Source organism: Thamnophis elegans, chromosome Z (assembly GCF_009769535.1).
Source record: "Thamnophis elegans isolate rThaEle1 chromosome Z, rThaEle1.pri, whole genome shotgun sequence".
NCBI classification, from domain to species: Eukaryota; Metazoa; Chordata; class Lepidosauria; order Squamata; family Colubridae; genus Thamnophis; species Thamnophis elegans.
Window position 1 is genome coordinate 60,854,455 of NC_045558.1, and position 19,196 is coordinate 60,873,650.

General features: G+C 41.8%; 1 protein-coding gene across 3 annotated transcripts in view; it reads right to left on the reverse strand.

Moving 5' to 3' along the window:
• The window catches only part of GLB1 (galactosidase beta 1), a 233,819-nt gene that overhangs the window by 44,393 nt on the left and 170,230 nt on the right, over positions 1-19,196 (reverse strand). For 2 of the 3 annotated variants that reach the window (XM_032237594.1, XM_032237596.1), the window contains exons 8-13: positions 17,753-17,874; positions 17,625-17,665; positions 7,989-8,101; positions 7,085-7,159; positions 6,347-6,436; positions 1,768-1,875 (exon numbers count right to left, since the gene is read on the reverse strand). In XM_032237594.1, coding sequence (XP_032093485.1) covers positions 1,768-1,875; positions 6,347-6,436; positions 7,085-7,159; positions 7,989-8,101; positions 17,625-17,665; positions 17,753-17,874 — 549 coding nt within the window. The remainder of the gene's footprint in view (positions 1-1,767; positions 1,876-6,346; positions 6,437-7,084; positions 7,160-7,988; positions 8,102-17,624; positions 17,666-17,752; positions 17,875-19,196) is intronic. The other variant, XM_032237595.1, reaches the window with a different exon arrangement.

Consider the following 19,196-nt stretch of genomic DNA (forward strand, 5'->3'; position numbering starts at 1 on the left):
GAAACTATTTTAATACATTTTTGCAAGGAGACTGCACTAGATAAAATGAAGAAGCAGCCTCTGAAACCTGGACTTTGCCTAATACAGCAAAATGAAGTTAAGAACAGTGTTAACATTGTTAGCAAGCCATATGTATGAATAACAGTATAAGCAAATTTATCCATCAGTGACCATATAAAGCAATAAACAGTCTTCCCAAGCATCACAGAACTGATCTTACTTAGAAGACAGTACTTATTTGGCATTTTTTTATATAATTATTATTACATTACATACAAGAGACAGGATAATCCCTCAGAGAATAATAAATAGATAGAAGACAGACAGACAGACAGACAGACAGACAGACAGACAAATGTTCTCTTTGTAGACTTTAGCTCAGCATTCAATACCATCATACCGGACATTCTTCTAACTAAACTAAATCAGCTAGTGGTACCTGAACACACTTGTGAGTGTATCACAAGTTTCCTAACAGACATGAAACAGCAGGTGAAGCTAGGCAAAACCACATCAAATACCTGTACAATTAGCACAGGAGTCCCCAGAGCTGTATGCTCTCTCCACTTCTCTTCTCTCTATATACCAATGAATGCATCTCAAATGATCCATCTGTTAAACTACTAAAGTTTGCAGTGATACAACAGTGATTAGTCTCATTTGAGACAACAATGAAACTGCATACAGATGGGAGGTTGAACAACTAGCCTTGTGGTGCGACCAGAACAATCTGGAACTGATCACACTCAAACCCTAGAAATGGTGGTAGACATTAGGAGAAACCCTACCATACTACCACCTCTTACAATACTAGACAACACAGTATCAACAGAACTTCAAATTTCTAGGTTCCATCATATCTCAAGACCTAAAATGGAAACCTAACATCAAAAATGTCATTAAAAAAAACACAACAAAGAATGTTCTTTCAGCGCCAACTCAGGAAGCTCAAATTGCTCAAGGAGCTGCTGATACAGTTCTACAGAGGAATTACTGAATCTGTCATCTGCACCTATATAACTATCTGGTTTGATTCTGCAACCCAACAAGAGAGACACAGACTTCAGAGAAAAATCAGAACTGCAGAAAAAACTTGCCTTCCATTGAGGACCTGTACACTGCATAAATCAAAAAGAGGGCCATGAAAATATTTACGGACCCATCGCATCCTGGACATAAATTGTTTCAACTCCTACTCTCAAAACAACACTATAGAGCACTGCACACCAAGACAACTAGACACAAGAACAGTTTTTTCCGGAATGCCATCACTCTGCTAAACAAATAATTCCCTCACCACTGTGAGGGAATTCACTATGCACCATTCACTAAGGTTGCATCACTATTACTATTAATCTTCTCATCGTTCCTATCACCCATCTCCTCTCACTTATGACTGCAGGACTATAACTTTGTTGCTTGTATTCTTACAATTTATAATGATTGTTTCCTGATTGCTTATTTGTACCCTATGGCTATCATTAAATGTACCTTATGATTCTTGTCTTTTTATGTACACTGAAAGCATATGCAAATTCCTTGTGTGCCAAATCACACTTGGCCAATAAAGAATTCTAGATAGATAGATAGATAGATAGATAGATAGATAGATAGATGGATGGATGGATGGATGGATGGATGGATGGATGGATGGATGGACGGACGGACGGACGGACGGACGGACGGACAGACAGACAGACAGACAGACAGACAGACAGACAATCATAGCTATAACCACAAGAAAGCAGTTGTGATATGGTGCTTTACCCCATCCACAGAGATGTAGGCCCGATCACGAATGCCATCAAATGAAGAAAGAATTTCCTTGCTACAGTTTCTTGGTAACTTTGTTCTGTATAATACGTATCCAAAATACTTGAAGAACAAAATAAAGACAAACACTGAAAATTATTTTAAGCAAGCACTGCATTTTTATAATGTAGCTACATTTATATCAATTTATATAGCCATATCACAATTGCAATTGGAAAGCACAAAAGGGGCTCAAACTAAATTTATTTTTTTACAAACACTCTACAGAAAAATTATAATATACAGGTTTCAAGGTTTAAAACTAAATCAAGTATTTGCTATTTAAGAGTCACCATTATCTTCACATATTTAGCAAGGAATGGTAGGGGAAATGGAACTTCGGATGCTGTGTACCTACATTGGTAATTCTCTTGTAAGTATTACAAACAAATAAGTTAGTTGGACAAGAACTGTTGAGAAAAGTTTGGAAAATCATTATGCAATATAAAAATATGTAATAATTTGTTTGTTTGAGATTAAGAGTATGGAAAGACATAGATTATTATCAGCATACCTCTGAATTGAACTAGTGTACATGGAACTAGTGTACATTTTCCATCATTTGGAGAATATTTGTTAATTGTGATAGAGGATGGCATGAAGTATAAGAAAGTGACAGAAGAGGAAGAGAGTCAAATCAAGCATCCTTAAGTTTGATATTGCAGTCAACACAAACAGGTTCAACAATCAGCATGTCAGGGACGTGCAGTCACTAGAGGCAAGGGAGGCGGGGCCTCACCAGTCTCCTCAGGGAAAGGAAAGAATTTTAAATATTTTTTAAAAAATAATTAAAGCCAGGGTAGTTGCTACCAGATTTCAAGTCACAGTGGCTTGGTGTCTGCTCTCAGTATTAACTAGGAGGAGACCAGAGAACTCGGGGCCTCCTTTGCATAAGGAATTTTTCGCCTTTTAAAAGTTAAGAAAGAGTTAAAAAGCAAAAAATTCCATATGCAAAGGAGGCACTGATTCTCCCGCCTCCTGATCGGGGAGCAGCGAATCATGCCTTATGAGCATGCTTACGTTGAGCACGCTTATGTTGGGCGGACAAGAGGAGAGTTGAGAGAGTTTCCACAGCTGGAAAAGATATGTGGATCGGACGGAGGGAAGGGGGATTCAAATTTATTGTAATTAAATATGTAATTTTTTTTATTGTGGAGTGTATGTGTGGGTGTGGGTGTTTCTTTCTTCACAGCGGTCCGGTGGGGTTGGAGGAGAGGTGGGGGGGCGAGGCGGCAGAGCGCAGAGGCGGCAGGGACATTCTCGCCGCTGTGTCCCAACAGGCCAGGCGTCACGCGTTTATGTCCACCATAAACGCGAGACTCCTGTACTGTTGGACACAGTGGTGGCGGGGGGAGGAATGGGCTAGATGGGCTGGCTGGCTGGGGAGGGGGGAGCCCTTTAAAGCCCTGCTGCCGCGTCTTCCCAGCAAGACTTCCTTTCGGTTCACGGTTTCCCTTGTCTGCCTTAACTAACTTTAGAGTGCCGGCAGGCAGGGCTCGGCCGCCATTCAGCGAAACATGTTTCGCTGAATGGCGGCCGAGCTCATGCCTTTAAGTGCCGGCTTGCCTTCCGGGTGTCCCGGCTCCATCTGAGATGCTTCTCGCTGCTGTCGCACTCCACTGCCTTGCCCCCCCCGCCTCCTCTGATGAACAATCCTGCAGCCAGCCCAGCACCGAGCGGGGAGGAGGAGGAAGAGGAGAAGAGCGGTGAGTCCAGGCAGGGAGCAGGTCGGGCGGGGGGGGGGGGGGCTGGCTGCAGGTCGGGGCAGCAGGATTGTTCGTTGGAGGAGGCGGGGGGCAAAGCGGTGGAGCGTGATGGCGGCAAGAAGCATCTCAGATGGAGCCGGAACACCCCGAAGGCAAGCTGGCACTTAAAGGCATGCCGAAGTGCCGGCTTGCCTTCCGGGTGTCTCGGCTCCATCTGAGATGCTTCTCGCCGCCGTCACGCTCCACTGCCTTGCCCCCCGCCTCCTCCAACAAGCAATCCTGCTGCCCCAGCCTGCAGCCAGCCCAGCACCAAGTGGGGAGGAGGAGGAGGAGGAGAAGAGCAGTGAGTCCAGGCAGGTCGGGCAGGTCGGGCGGGGGGGGGGGTGGGCTGGCTGCAGGCCGGGGCAGCAGGATTGTTCATTGGAGGAGGCGGGGGGCAAGGCGGTGGAGCGCGACGGTGGCGAGAAGCAACACCCCTGCCGCTGTGTCCCACAGGTGTCTCACGTTTATGTCCGCCATAAACGCGAGGCGCCTGTTGGACACAGTGGCGGGGACGATGCTTCTCGCCGCTGCTGCAGTCTTGCCTCACCAACGGTAACCCTCACCGCACATCACTGCAGCATGTTTAAATAAAAGTAGGATTAAATCTGTTACCACTTAATAAGCATAGAGCTAGGGGAATATTGTTGAAGGAGACTTAGAATGAAAGGGTTTACTAATGGTCTACAAATAATTGACTAGGTATTCCAAAGGAGCTTTTTCAAGAGACAACTGGACTTCCTGGTTTTTCTAGATGACTGAGAATCTGCATAGAAATCGACTGGCTAGTGTTTTCAATAGTCCTCAAATTCTGATATAATTTGTATTAATAAGGTGGTCCCTAACCTAACTTGTTACTTATTCTTTATTGATAAACAGATATATACAAATATATATGCTGGTCTTGTTGTATTCGGGTCTAGAAAATCTACGAGAATACACACACACACACACACACACACACACACACACTATTTCTTGCTTGCTCCTCTAGATTTTTTTTTCAGAGTTTAATCTTTAATCAGAGGCTCAGAAACAAGATTTTCTTTCTGCTACATATTAATATAAAGATCCTTATGTGAAACATAGGAATGTATATTAAGTAAATCTGCTGTCTATTTGTTTAATCTTCGTACAAATTTTGTACTGCCTTTTTTGCCAACTCCAGAATTTTTCCTCTTATCTAGAAACTATTTTCCCTATATCTAGAAACTATTACCACAATTCTCATCTCAGTAATAAAAACTATATTTAAATTAATGTTTTAAAAGGCGATTATTGTATTTAGTAGTAACTAGAAATTAATCCTGCCAATCCAATTTTATGGTATTGGCGAAACACCTAAAATGTTTTATTTTGCTTATTAGAGAAGCCATCATAGAACAGTGAGATATTTAAACATTTAGAATATTTAACGAAGCAGAAGAATTGTAGGCACAGTGGTTGAACTGGAAGTTACTTTCTTTTAAAGTCTGGGTTGGTAAGCTTTTGGAAACAAGCTTGGGTAATATTTGGATTTGTTATTCCAACAAAACAGCTGGAGAACTTCCTTAAATGAATGTTGGACAAGTATTCTCTTTCTATGCCAACCATTTTCTTGGAATTCAAGAAGTAGTGAGACTTATTTATAATTTGGACACTAGGAAGGATAAGAACTACATGGTGATAACTAAAATCTGATACTTGTAGAAGTTGAAATTAGACCAAAATAAGATGAACAATCTATAGCTTTCTATAAAATTTGGCAACTATTTACAGCATTTAATTGTTTAATTAGTAAGTAATTTCTTCAGTAATAATTAAAGATGTATGTGTTTTGGCAAATTCCTTATATAGAGATTCTGACGTAGTCATTCTCAGATTGAGAAACTTCAGCATTATTTCTATATGACTGTAATATTTATCACTCTATTAAAGGAATATTTAAAAAAAGTAGTCAAACTAAGAAAAAAATATTTTACCTAATTTTAGTGAAGGTGTGTCACAAATAAGCACAAATAAATGCTTAAATCATGTAGGAGCAAAGCCAATGTTGAATAAAAGTGTAGTTTAAAATTGTAATGTCACTGAGCATATATAATTATTTATTCTGTGTAAGGTTGTGCACATTACTGTACATTTCAAGTTGTATTTGTGTTTATATACTTGTGAATATTTTAAGACGAAATTTTATATAATAAATAGAGGGCAGCAATAGAAACAGGGAGTAAGCTTCACATCTCTGTTCACATAAATCTCCCATTTTTTGATTCTATAAAAGTTTTTCAATAGTTTAATACAAATCTCTAATTCGTTTCCTCTTTCACTATCTTCCAGCTCCTGACACTATTCCAGAGAAAATCTGTTTCAAATTTTTACTTCCCCCATCTTTAAAACATTACCTCTATAATAAAATTTATTGCTCCATCCTCTTAACTCAATTACTGAGTTCAAATCCCTGACTAATCTAGTCTACTTTTATTCAATCACCATTTCCATTTATAGCTCTCACATTTATTTTATGCCACCCACACTAGTCACCACTCCCTTTCTGATACATTTCATTTCTTAAGAATTCAGTATCAGAGAAGAAACTCAAGTTCTCCATTAATAGTGCAGAATATGCAAATGGTACAAACTTCCTAAAATGTTTATGCATTTTTCTAAAAAGTATAACAGAATAGTAGTCTAACTCCTCCATGAATGTAAAAGATAAATTAAAAATGAATAAATATTTTGATATGGTGTACATAATTAAATAAGCTGGCCAAATTGTGAGTTAAAAAGTCTATGTAGGAATCAACTTTTACCTGTTTTAATTGAACAAACGTCAAAGGATACATGCTTTTAATTGGTCCAGATGGGGAAAATGCATTCAGAAGTTCAGCCACTGTTCCAACCTGCAATGGAGCAAAAACAGAGTATAATTTGCATTGAAATAAATGCAGAACAACAACACAATCATGCTAAACAGTGCTTACATAAATAGTTACCAGAATTTGTCTAAAGTTATCCTGTTAAGATATGTATAGGAACCATTTAGCTCTTCTGCCTGTAGCAGAAGAGCTAAATGGTTCCTAAATGATTCTTTACTGAATTCTCATACAAACATGTTGAAGAATGTAATAATTCAAAATGCATGCCAGTTCCATGTAGAGATAATGTGAAAACTTAGTGAAAAAAATTGTCATTTCTCCAGAGCTTATATTTTATAATTAACTTTATTGCCATAAAGTAAATAAACTACCTTATCCTAAAGATACAATTTTTTCCTGAGACTAAATTCCCTGATATGTCAATTCCAATTAAACTTTTTTTAAGGGTTCTTGCACATTTTTCAATTATACATTGTAAAAAAAGAGCTCCATTTTTTAAGCTTCATGACAAAGTTCAAATTTTCCACCTCCAATCTCCAAAGAGCAACACTACAAAGAAAATGATTTTTTGTTTTTTATTTAAAAATAAAAAAATAAAAAAAATCACTAAATCAAAATTTCCCAACTTATGACTATGCAAATCTAATGGCTATGTAATATACATTCATTTACCTTCATCAATTTAACTTCTCCATATGCAAACTTAGGAGTTGTTGGAGGTATAGGCCCCTTTGGCAAATCCTTATACTGAAATATGAATGAAAAAAACAAAAAACAAAATATAGTCTTCAGTAGTTGAAGAATCAATTTTCTCATTCTCATGTAAATGATACGATATTATATGATCTTGGGTTGCTGTGGTACCATTACTCAGTCTGGAATCCTTGAGATTTGTTGGGACTAAATCTACCAGCATCATCACTTCCTAGCCAAAATGGTTAGGACTTATTGCAAATGTAGTCTCCCCACATCCTCACTACTTGGTAATAATTATATACAATAAAGAAGCTGCCATGAATTCCATTTTTTTTTCATTTCTGCTATGACAACTTTAAATCTAGAATCTAGACTAATTTAATAATTTGTGGAACAACTCTGGAGATTTCTAACACATAACTCACAAAAATGATTATTCTGTAGAAAAAATGTGATAGACATTCTTCTTGCATCTAATAAGATAATCCTTTGCTCTCTTTTTATTTGCTATAATCAAATACGTATTTTCATCTGCTACAATTGAGATACTTTATATCTAGCCTGCAAAGGGTTATACTAACACTCCCACATTTAGGATGGAAAAATCCAGAAAACTACCAGGTAAAAGAAAAGAGTTAGTTTTTTCCCCTGTACTCATTTGCTGCAATCTATTGGGCCTCCAGATTTTTAAGGTGCAGCACATGCACATACATTCACCTGAATTTTGTCATCAAATCGGAGAAATCTTGCTTGACTGAATCAGACTACTATGGAGCCCAGATTCATATAGCAAGAGCAAGTATTTTAGGTTCTTGACTATATTAGAAATCAAAACAAATTCAGGGTAAGATACAGAAGTGATGTTCAAAAAGAAACTCACCATGCCAATGACTTCTCTGAGAGCAAAATACTTCTCTGTAAGATCCCCTGCTTCACTCAATGGGGCATCGTAATCATAACTAGTAGGTTGTGCCATGTATGGTATATTGGCTCCTGTGAGAAGAAGCAGATTGTAAGTTGGGTATTTGATTGCCTCCACTGAATTATATAGGTTTAGGAGATTTTATAGTGTCCTTGGTGAAATACATTGCATGTACTTCATAGCTGATAATACCTGCTGTAGTATATTGATTTGCAAGGCAATAGCTATATTTGAGATACCAGCTTGGTGTAACAGCATGAGCATGTTTAGAGTAAAATTAAACTTTAATTGGATTTGTAAAATACTGACCCAAAAGCATCCAAAGTGATGAATACTGTCCTTATCATTCATATAAGATAATTGCTTAAATCACAGATATGACTAGTAACCTAGTTTGCTCATTTCTTTTTTTTTACTGAGGTATTGTGCTAACGATGTGATGTCCCGATGCCTGGAGGCTGTGCGGATCTGGATGGGGAGGGACAGGCTCAAGCTCAATCCCTCCAAGACGGAGTGGCTGTGGTTTCCGTCATCCCAATTTGTGCATCTTGTTCCATCTTTGATTGAGCCTGCTCTGGGAAGATGGCTGCCTGAGCTTTTCGCTCCGGCTGAGAAGAGCTTCAAACTGTCCCAAATTGAATTCCCCCGCTGTTTACCAGACTTAAACAGTGAGGGGGCTAAGAGAGGAGCTTGAGCTGAGCCTGGGGTGGTAAATGAATTTATCAAGCGTTACCCGGAGGCTTAGTCGAAGGCTCTGGAACGGACTTCAGCGCTCCGGTTTTCAGCGTTCTCAGATGTTTGCGAACGACCTCGGCTTATTGGGCGTCTTTCCTTCCCTCCCCTCGCATGGACGAAGGGAAGCAGTGTTCAGGCCACTTGCGATCGTTGTGGCCGTTTGATAACGCTATTGTTTCTGGATGCGGTGGAGTTTGTGGGCTTTATCATCTTGCGAACCTTGTTGGGCCACCTGTGGTGAGAGGCGGGCAGTGGCCCCCCCGACCACCGGGGCCGAAGACACTTGTTGGAACCTGGAAGAGCAGGCTGAAAACCGTCTGGCTGCCGTGGAAGCGGCTATCGGTGACTGTTGGGGGGGCGACCCCCCGGGATTGCCTGACGCCTCCTCTGCTGTTTGTGCCGCTGTAGGGTCAGGCTAGGGACAGGGTAGGGTTAGGTTAGACTTTAGGGTGGGTTAGTTTAAAATATAGTTAGGATAAGGTTAGGATTAGGGCGAGGGAGGGGGTGGGGTCGCTAGCCTGATGGCCTACCGATGGGCTGCTTCCACTGGTAGTGTCACGGTACAGCCGGGAGTGGGGTTTCCCTCCCTTTTACCGTGGGGTTATCCCTGGCTCCCGGGTGTTCTTTGCCCCCGATGGGAGGGGGTGCTGCTGGCCGCCGTCTCCTGCGGCTGGCCCTACAACTTTCGCCGTTACTTTTTATTACCCGCAGCCCACTTGACTTTTAGGCCTGCCTGGTTTCGCTCTGGACTATTGTAAACTACTATTCTATGCCCCACTATCCTTGGACTTTGGATACCTGTTCTTTGGGAGGCTTGGACACTAATCCCCGGCCTCTTTGGACTATACAATTGGCTGGACTGCGCAGTGCATGGTATGACTGTAACTGACTGAATGTCCCACTTTTATTATTATATTGCTGTTTCTGTTTTTAACTTGTATTGTGGGGGAGTGATTGGCTGTATGTATGGGTTTGTCTGGCAGGCTGGGAGTTTAGCCAGGACCTCCTGCACTGAGTGCTTTGGCAGAAGTGCTAGGGGGGCCCGGGCCTGGTTCCGGCCCTCGGTTGTGTGTGTCGAAGGGCCTGCCGATGAATCCGGCAGCTGGGGGAGAGGGTGAAGGGACCACAGATGCGGGAGTGGGCCAGAACATAGAGGTCATAATGGGGAGGGGCAGATATGGCGGGAACTTCAGGGCAAGCCATTACCGGGGAAGGAGGGTTCCCTATATTAGAGGGATCCCCCCTTCCGGCCCTGTGAGTTCCACTCCAAGGCCAGATGGCGTGAGTAGTCAGGACCCTGGTCTCAGGTTGCTGTTGCTAAATGCCAGACCTGTGGTTCATAAAGCTCCCCTCGTCCAGGACCTAATTATAGACGAGGGGGCAGATCTGGCATGTATTACTGAAACCTGGCTGGGCCCGGAGGGAGGAGTCCCCCTCACAGAAATGTTCCCAGAGGGTTTTCAGGTGCTTCATCAACTGTGATCCCAGGGAAGGGGCGGAGGAGTGGCCATTGTTATCCGACAGTCTTTAGTTCCTCGTAGGATCTCTGCTCCAGAGCTTGTTGGGTGTGAGTCCTTGCTGGTGAAGATGGACCTTGCGGGTCAAGTGGGCTTGTTGTTGACGTACCTGCCTCCCAACAGCGTGACAACAGCCCTCCCCTTGCTCCTCGACTCAGTAGCCGAGCTAGCAGTTGAGTTCCCCAGACTTATGATACTGGGGGACTTCAACTTGCCTTCGCTCGGTGAACACTCTGATGGAGCACAGGAGTTCATGGCTTCCATGACAGCCATGGGCTTGACCCAAGTAATCCAGGGTCCGACTCACTCAGCGGGTCACACACTCGACCTCGTATTTCTCTCGGAGCAGTGGAGTTGTGATCTTGGTTTGAGGGGTAGTGAGATCTTGCCCCTGTCATGGTCAGACCACTTCCTACTGAGGCTTGACTTTCGGAGACCAATCCCCCGCTGTAGGGAGGAGGAACCAATTAGGTGGTTCCACCCCAGGCGTCTTATGGATCCTCAGGGTTTCCAGACGGCGCTTGGCGTTATGCCTGATACTCTCGCCCACAGTCTGGTGGAGACCTTAGTTGCTACTTGGAACTTGGTAGCGTCTGAGGCTCTCCACCAGATTGCGCCTTTATGGCCGATCCACGGCAGTGGATCCAGGAGGGCCCCTTGGTTCACCGAGGACCTCCGGGAGATGAAGCGCCAAAAGAGACGCCCAGAGCGCCGCTGGAGGACCAGTAAATCTGAGTCAGACCGAGCACTTTTGAAAACCTGCATCGGAGCATATCTATCAGCAATACAGACAGCTAAGAACAATCACATTGCCGCTCTGATAGTGTCCGCTGAGTCACGCCCTGCCGCCTTGTTTAGGGTGACCCGCTCCCTCCTAAATATGAGGGTTGCGGATAACCCCTTACAAGGTAGAGCAGAGGAATATGTCCAGTTCCTCGCGGACAAAATTGCTCGGCTTTGGATGGACCTGGACTCCAATTGCGCAGAGCCAGCCGGGGTACCGGGGGAAGGTCTTGAACAACATCTCTGGACTGACTTTCAACCTGTTGCTCCTGATGAAGTGGACAAGGCCATCGGAGCGGTGAGTACTGCCACTTGTGTACTGGACCCGTGTCCCTCCTGGCTGGTCGCGAACAGCAAGGAGGTGACGTGGAGCTGGATCCAGGTGATGGTGAGTGCTTCCATTCGGGAGGGCTTCTTCCCACCGGCACTGAAGATAGCGGTGGTGAGACCCCTCCTGAAGAAGCCATCGTTGGACCCAGCTAGTTTGAACAACTACCGGCCAGTCTCCAACCTCCCGTTCATTGGGAAGGTTGTTGAGAAAGTGGTAGCCTCTCAACTCCGACGGTCCTTGGAGGAAGCCGATTATCTGGATGCCTTTCAGTCGGGATTCAGGCCTGGCTACAGCACGGAAACCGCTTTGGTCGCATTGACCGATGATCTCTGGAGAGACAGGGATGGAGGTTATTCCTCCACCCTAGTGCTCCTTGACCTCTCAGTGGCCTTCGATACCATCGACCATAGTATCCTTCTGCGACGGTTACGAGAGGTGGGAGTGGGCGGCACCGTTTTTCGGTGGTTCTCATCCTACCTCTTGGACAGGTCGCAGTCGGTGTTAGTTGGGGGAGAGAGGTCGACCCCTAGGCCCCTGAAATATGGGGTTCCTCAGGGTTCGATCCTATCCCCCCTTCTGTTCAATATCTACATGAAGCCACTGGGTGAGATCATTCGACGGCACGGGATAAAATACCATCAATATGCGGACGATACTCAGTTGTATCTGTCCGCCCCGTGCCAACTCAGTGAAGCGGTTGACATGATGTGCCAGTGCCTGGAGGCTGTCAGGGTCTGGATGGGAGTTAACAAGCTTGTACTCAATCCAGACAAGACCGAGTGGCTGTTGTGTTTCCCTCCCAAGAATTTGGCCAGTATTCCATCACTCAGGCTGGGGGGTGAAAATTTACGCCCCTCAGACAGGGTGCGCAACTTGGGAGTCCTCCTGGACCCACAGCTGACCTTAGAACATCACCTGTCGGCTGTGACCAGGGGGGCATTTGCCCAGGTTCGCCTGGTGCACCAGTTGCGCCCCTACCTGAACCGGGAGGCACTCGCGACAGTCACTCATGCCCTTGTGACCTCAAGACTGGACTACTGCAATTCGCTCTACATGGGGCAGCCTTTGAAGAGTATTCAGAGACTACAACTCGTCCAGAATGCAGCCGCGCGAGCAATTGTGGGTGCACCTCGGTACACCCACGTTACACCTATCCTCCGTGAGCTGCACTGGTTACCGATCGGTCTCCGGATAAGCTTCAAAGTGCTAGTCGTAACTTATAAAGCCCTTCATGGTATTGGACCTGGGTACTTGAGAGGCCGCCTGCTGCCAATTACCTCCCACAGACCCGTTAGATCGCACAGGGTTGGCCTCCTCCGGGTTCCGTCTACCAGCCAATGCCATCTGGCTACCACCTGGGGGAGGGCTTTCTCTGTTGCAGCTCCGGCCCTTTGGAATGAACTCCCTACGGAGATTCGGACCCTCACCCCTCTCCAGGCCTTCCGGAAAGCCGTCAAAACCTGGCTGTGCCGGCAGGCCTGGGGTTGATGAGTTCCCCTCCCCTCTCGACTTGATGGCTGTATGATTCTTGTGTATTTTAATTACGTGTATTGTGTTTGTATCCCCTTTCCCCTTTTGAGTTGTTCGCTGCCCTGAGTCCCTCCCGGAGAAGGGCGGCATACAAATAAATTAAATCTTAATCTTTGATGATAGGGGGAGAAATTTTAGCCCCCTCACAGAGGGCCCACAATCTGGGCGTCCTCCTGGATACACGGCTTAGTTTAGAAGAACACCTGATGGCCAGGACCAGGGGGGCCTTTTATCAGGTTCGCCTGGTATGTCAGTTGTGCCCCTTCCTGGATCGGGATGCTCTGTGCATAGTCACTCATGCCCTCGTCCTTTCTCGCCTGGACTACTGTAACACTCTCTACATGGGGCTGCCTTGAAGAGCACCCAGAAGCTTCAACTGGTCCAGAATGCGGCTGCGCGGGTTATCATGGGGGCACCTAGGTGTTCCCATGTGACACCCCTTTTAGGCCACCTGCACTGGTTGCCGGTTGTCTTCCGGGTGCGATTCAAGGTACTAATTATGACCTTTAAAGCACTCCATGGCTTAGGCCCAGGGTACCTGTGAGACCACCTACTGCCACCGGTAGCCTCCCATCATCCAGTGCGATCCCACAGAGTTGGCCTCCTCAGGGTGCCATCAGCCAGACAGTGTCAACTAGTGACCCCCAGGGGGAGAGCCTTCTCTGTGGGAGAGCCATCCCTCTGGAATGAGCTGCCCCCGAAGCTTTGTATAATCCCCGACCTCCAGTCCTTCCGGCGCTCCCTAAAAAGTTGGCTTTTCCAGCAAGCCAGCCTGGCCTGAACAAAACAAAATAAATTATTGATCACTGTTAATTTTAATTTGAGTTTTTTTAAAAAAAAATGTCATTGTCAATTTTAATTGGGTTTGGGATATTCTATTTAATTTTTTTTAACTTTTGTATTATGTGTTTCTTTTAATGTTGTATGCCGCCCTGAGTCCTTGGGAGAAGGGCAGCATATAAATCTAATAAACCTAAACCTAAACCTAAAAACCTTGATTGACTAAAGCGTACTTGATAGTAGAGAAGAACATCTTATCTTTCTCATATACAGGAGTGACATCAGAACTATAGGAACTAGATTGCAAGAGTGTTGGGACAGGTTTTAACCAAATTATGGTTGAAAGAAATATGAACAAATTTTGAGAAGATAGTAGTGGAATTTACACCAGGTAGTAGATATGTACAGATTATATTTTGCTCTTCAATAGATAAATTTCTGAGGCAGGGCTGACGTCACGATGGTACGATATGCGATCTTGAAACTCCAAGATTGCCATCGATATCTCTGCTGCTGGGCAGTCCTATTGGACCTAAACCATCCCACAGAGACGGTGATAGAGAAGGGCACATCCTGCTGATCCCAGGAACATCGCAAAGTCCCTGGAGAAGCCCTTTTTTTCCAGCAACTGAGAAGCAGCCATTAAAGCTGCAGAAAATTGGGGCAGCTCCAAAATGGAGGAAAGCTGAAGAGGAAGTGTGTCGAATTGGTGAGATAATTTTTATTATTAGAGAAGAGAATACCCTAAAAGATCAAAAGTAAAGTTAAAATTGAAGACCGAAGAGATCAAGCAGCGAGATTAAATCTGAGTCAAACGTATTGTGTTATTTTTCCTTAAACATTTGATTGCTGGAATTTTTACAAACACTTATTTTTTTAATCTGGATTGGTTTTTTCCCCTTTTATTTTCCTTTTTTAATACTTATTGTTTAAGACTTTCTTTCTTTTTCTTTTTTCAATGCTCTATTGCATTTTTAATTCCCCCCATAAGTTTGGAATATAAAGAGGGAAGTAAAAGTAAAGGAAAAGAAATAACACTGCCACTTAGAGGCTTGGAGGCTTGGAAACATTGTTTTTCTTTTCTTTCTTTGAGCATTTGTGCAAAGTAAGAGCTGGTGTTACATTTCAAGGACTCTGAGCTTGTTTATTAAAAATGATAGTAGGATGAGCACGGATTGTTTATACAGGTGCTCCTCTGGAGTACTATCAGTAGCTGGATTGGAGTGAAAAGAAAGTTTGGAGTTGAAAGGAAGAAGATTGCAGTGAACGTGTTTGGAACTTAATAAAAAAGCTTTGGATTCTATATAGTGACAGTGTTTACTATCTGGAGGAAAAAATCAATACAGAAGATGTTGCAGCACAAAAAATAAAAAGAAGTGGCATTGCAGATGATTATGCAAGAAATTAAAAAATACAAGTAAGAACAGAGAACATTGAAAAGAGAACAGAGAATATTGAACAAAGAACAGGAAAAATAGATGAAAAAATTGAGAATATCCACCAAACGATGATGAAATATGAAGACAGATTTCAAAAAATTGAAAAAAAAGATGAACAAAGAGATAAGAAAATTGCAGATTGACTATGGTTGAAAAAGACAAGAGTGGAATATTGGAATGGGAGATTGACAGATCAGAATTTTACATCAGATTCCAGAATATAGAAGAAAAGGGAGAAAATTTGGCAGAAGTAATGAGAGAAATTCTGGCAGAAGCATTGGTGATAACCAAAGGGAAGTTGATGGAAGGAACAGACGAGGGGTTTTGAGTCTTTACAAGATATGCAGTGAAAAACAAGCGTGACCCGTCAAAACAGCGCTCAACTAAACCGCGCCCGATTAAACCGTGTCGCTGACGTCATCAACAGGGCGACAACAGCCAGCGCGGAGAAAAAAGGGCGCTTTAAATAGCACTTTGAAAGCAAGCCAATTCAACTTAAGGTAAGGGTTAGGTTTAGGGTTAGCTTTAGGGTTAGGTTTAGGGTTAGGTTAAGGCTTAGGGTTAGGTTTAGGGTTAGGTTAAGGGTTAGGGTTAGGTTTAGGGTTAGGTTTAGGATTAGGTTTAGGGGGGTTAGGTTTAGGTTTAGGGGTTAATTTTAGGTTTAGGGTTTACAGCGTGCTTCTGTCTCCGTGCTGTTGTCGCCCTGTTGATGACGTCAGCGACGCGGTTCAGTCGGGCGCGGTTTAGTCGAGCGCGGTTTTGTGGTGGAACCAAAACAAGTTGCCAAGAGAAGTCCATATAAGATCTACCAAGAAAGCAATTAGAATACAAATACTAGAAATGGCAAGAGATAAAAGATTGTACTACTACTGGATGGGTATAGGATAATGCAATGAAATGCTATAATAAAAATTAATTTAAATTAATTTAAATTTAGAATATTACGCATAAAATGAATAAATAATAGTTATAGTCAAATAAATGATTAACAACGATAATGTATACATATATACTAGATTGATAATATGAGATTTTATATAAATTGTAAGTGAGGACTATGGAAAGGATGCACAAAAATTTGTAACCAATGATAAACAATTTTATACAGAATATAATATAAAGATGTACTACTACTGGATGGTTTTAGGATGATGTAATGAAATGCCATAATATAAATTTATTCCAAATTTAGAATATCTCACATAAAAGGAATAATAGTTATAGTCAAATAAATGTTTAACAATGATAATAATTGTACACATATATATCAGATTGATAATATGAGATTCTATATAAATTGTAAATGAAGACTATGGTGAGGAAGCACAAAAGTTTTGTAACCATCAACACACTGTATGTAACTGGAAGATGGTTTTATATTTTATATTTGTCTGTATTTGTTTAAAAATAAAACATATTAAAAATAGATAAATTTATTATATTTATACATTTGTTGACTAAAACAAAGTGCATGACAAAAATTACCAAGCTTGAAATATGGATATTCTGTGTGAAAAATGAAGTTAAATCTCAGAAAATGTTAGAGAAACTATATGATGCAGAACTATGAATCAGAAAATGTACCAAAGAAAATCATACTTTAGCCATTCTTGACTCTTTCGTCATTCTTGACTTTATCTTATTGGTCAAGGAAAAAGGAGTGAACCATTTCAAATGGCAAAATATAGAGCAAGTAGAGAAAAGACTATACTGTGGGGGTGGGGGAGTACAATGGTTCCAAATAAAACGTCTCATTCTATTTAACTCTATGGCTTCATATAAGCAAGAAAGTCAGTCCTTGTTATAATCTTAGCCTATGTGCCTGGCAGTTAGATATTACTCATACAGATAGTCCTTGGATTAAGACCACTTGTTCAGCAACCATTCAAAATTACAATGTTGCTGAACTATGTGACTGTGAACCGGTACTTGATGCTGGTTTGTGTGAGTATATCTCAGCAAGCCACAGTCATGGGATCACAATTTCCAATGTTCCTTGCTACCCTCCATAAGTAACGACAGTGGGAAAGCCAGCAGACAGTGAGAATTCACTCTCCTTCCTGCCATTTTTGTCACTACACTCTGTAGCACCTGCCCAAAGCACCCCCATCCATATTCCACAGAGTCTGCCCAGAGCACATCTATGGCACCTGCACACTTGTGCAGTCCTGGAGTTATGATGGCAGCTAGGATTGCCATTGCTAAGTGATAGATTCACATAACATAGCACTTCATTATTATATTGCTTAGTGATAGAAATTCTGGTTTCAATTACTCTCGTAATCTGAGGATACTTGTGCTATATTCTGGAAATTGAAACCCCAACAAAAAGAACTCCTATGACTTTTCTATTTTCTCCCATCCAAAATTCTTCTACACCTCTGTTTAAGAAGACATATAGTACATATTCTTGTTTTTAGGATTAGAAAAAAGAAAATCTTTTAATTATAGGATAAGCAGTTACATGCACACTTCTTACCATTCCAATAGCCAAAATTAGTGCCTCCTATGAACATATATCTGAAAAAAGAAGTAGAAAAGCATTTGAGGATGCTGCACAACCACCTTGGTTTTTTTTTCCTTTTAAACAGATATCAATGAACTTACAGGTTAACATTAGCTCCATGTGCCAAGATTTCACTAAGAGTTTTTGCTATGGCTGGTGACGGTATAACATTATGGGGGTGGCCCCAATGATCTAACCAACCAGTATAGAATTCAGAATTCACCTGAAAAAGAAAAATCTTTTTTAAGAAAAAGTATATTAGAAATAAAGAACTAATGCATAACAATCTACAACAAAAGGCTTCTCAAGAGATCTATTCGCTACACATTTAACTACATAAATAAGGATGAATTCATGCCAAAGTCGAATGCAGTTCAAACATTTTCTCATCACCTTATCCTCCATTGTATATGTCATTCAAGGCTTGCTGCAGGAAGATACGGGTGATATGTTTACAACTAATACTAGGAAACCTCATCTAAGCAGCATTTATTTAATCTACATTTTAAAAGTCCATTGTCAAAGTTATGGCAATGGAACAGTTTATAATATTCCATTATGATACTGAAGAAATAACAAAGAAATTTCAATTACTTAAAACCTCAAAAAGCTTTAAATGCTGTTGTAGAGCACAATCAAGAGTTATGCCACATTCCATGTCTCCACAACACCATAAAGATTTTTGCAAGATAAGAAGATTCAACTTCACCTCTAAAGGAAATGTGAAGACCTCATACAGCTTTTACAATGTTTTTTCTGGAGCTACAAAATGGGTGACGATTCTTTACACTTACCGTTGAACCATCCCCACAGTCACACGATCAAAATTCAGATGCTTGGCAACTGACTCGTGTTTAGACAGTTGTAATGTCCTAAGACATTTTGCTATCTTGTGGCAAGCAAAGTAAACGGGGAAGACAGATTTGCTTAACATCTGTGTTACTAACTTAACAAATGCAATAATTCGATTAACAACTGTGGCAGGAAAAGTCATAAAATGAGGCAAACTCATTTAACAATTGCCTCACTTAGCAAATGAAATTTTGGGCTCAATTGTGGTTATTTATCAAAGATTTCTTGTACTTGAAAGACCATATAAATATGACTTTGTAGGTCAAGGAGGTAAAAACTGTGGCTAAATCAAAGTGTCAAAAACACAAAGCAGTACCCAGATACTAAATGTTCTAATAAAACAAGGTTAAGAAAGTTAAATGAATGAGAAAAGAAAAGAGAAATAGTTAAACAGCAGTTTCTTCATAGACAATAAAATCATAAGATGAAACGTATGCATCCAACATTCCATTGCAATTCTTTAAATAGGACAATATCCTATTTAAGGTCCTAATCCTTGATGGTGGGATGCTTATTGAAATAATGTGAAAATTAAACAGCTTCTAATAAAATACACAATGTTACCTAACTTAGAAGACAAAATAAAGGATTGGGAGGAACCCGACATTTCCATCTCAGAGGAAAGTATGATACAGAGTGAGAAATAAAACCTACATTGCTTTTAAAAGAAAGATGTACCCTGCTCTTAACATG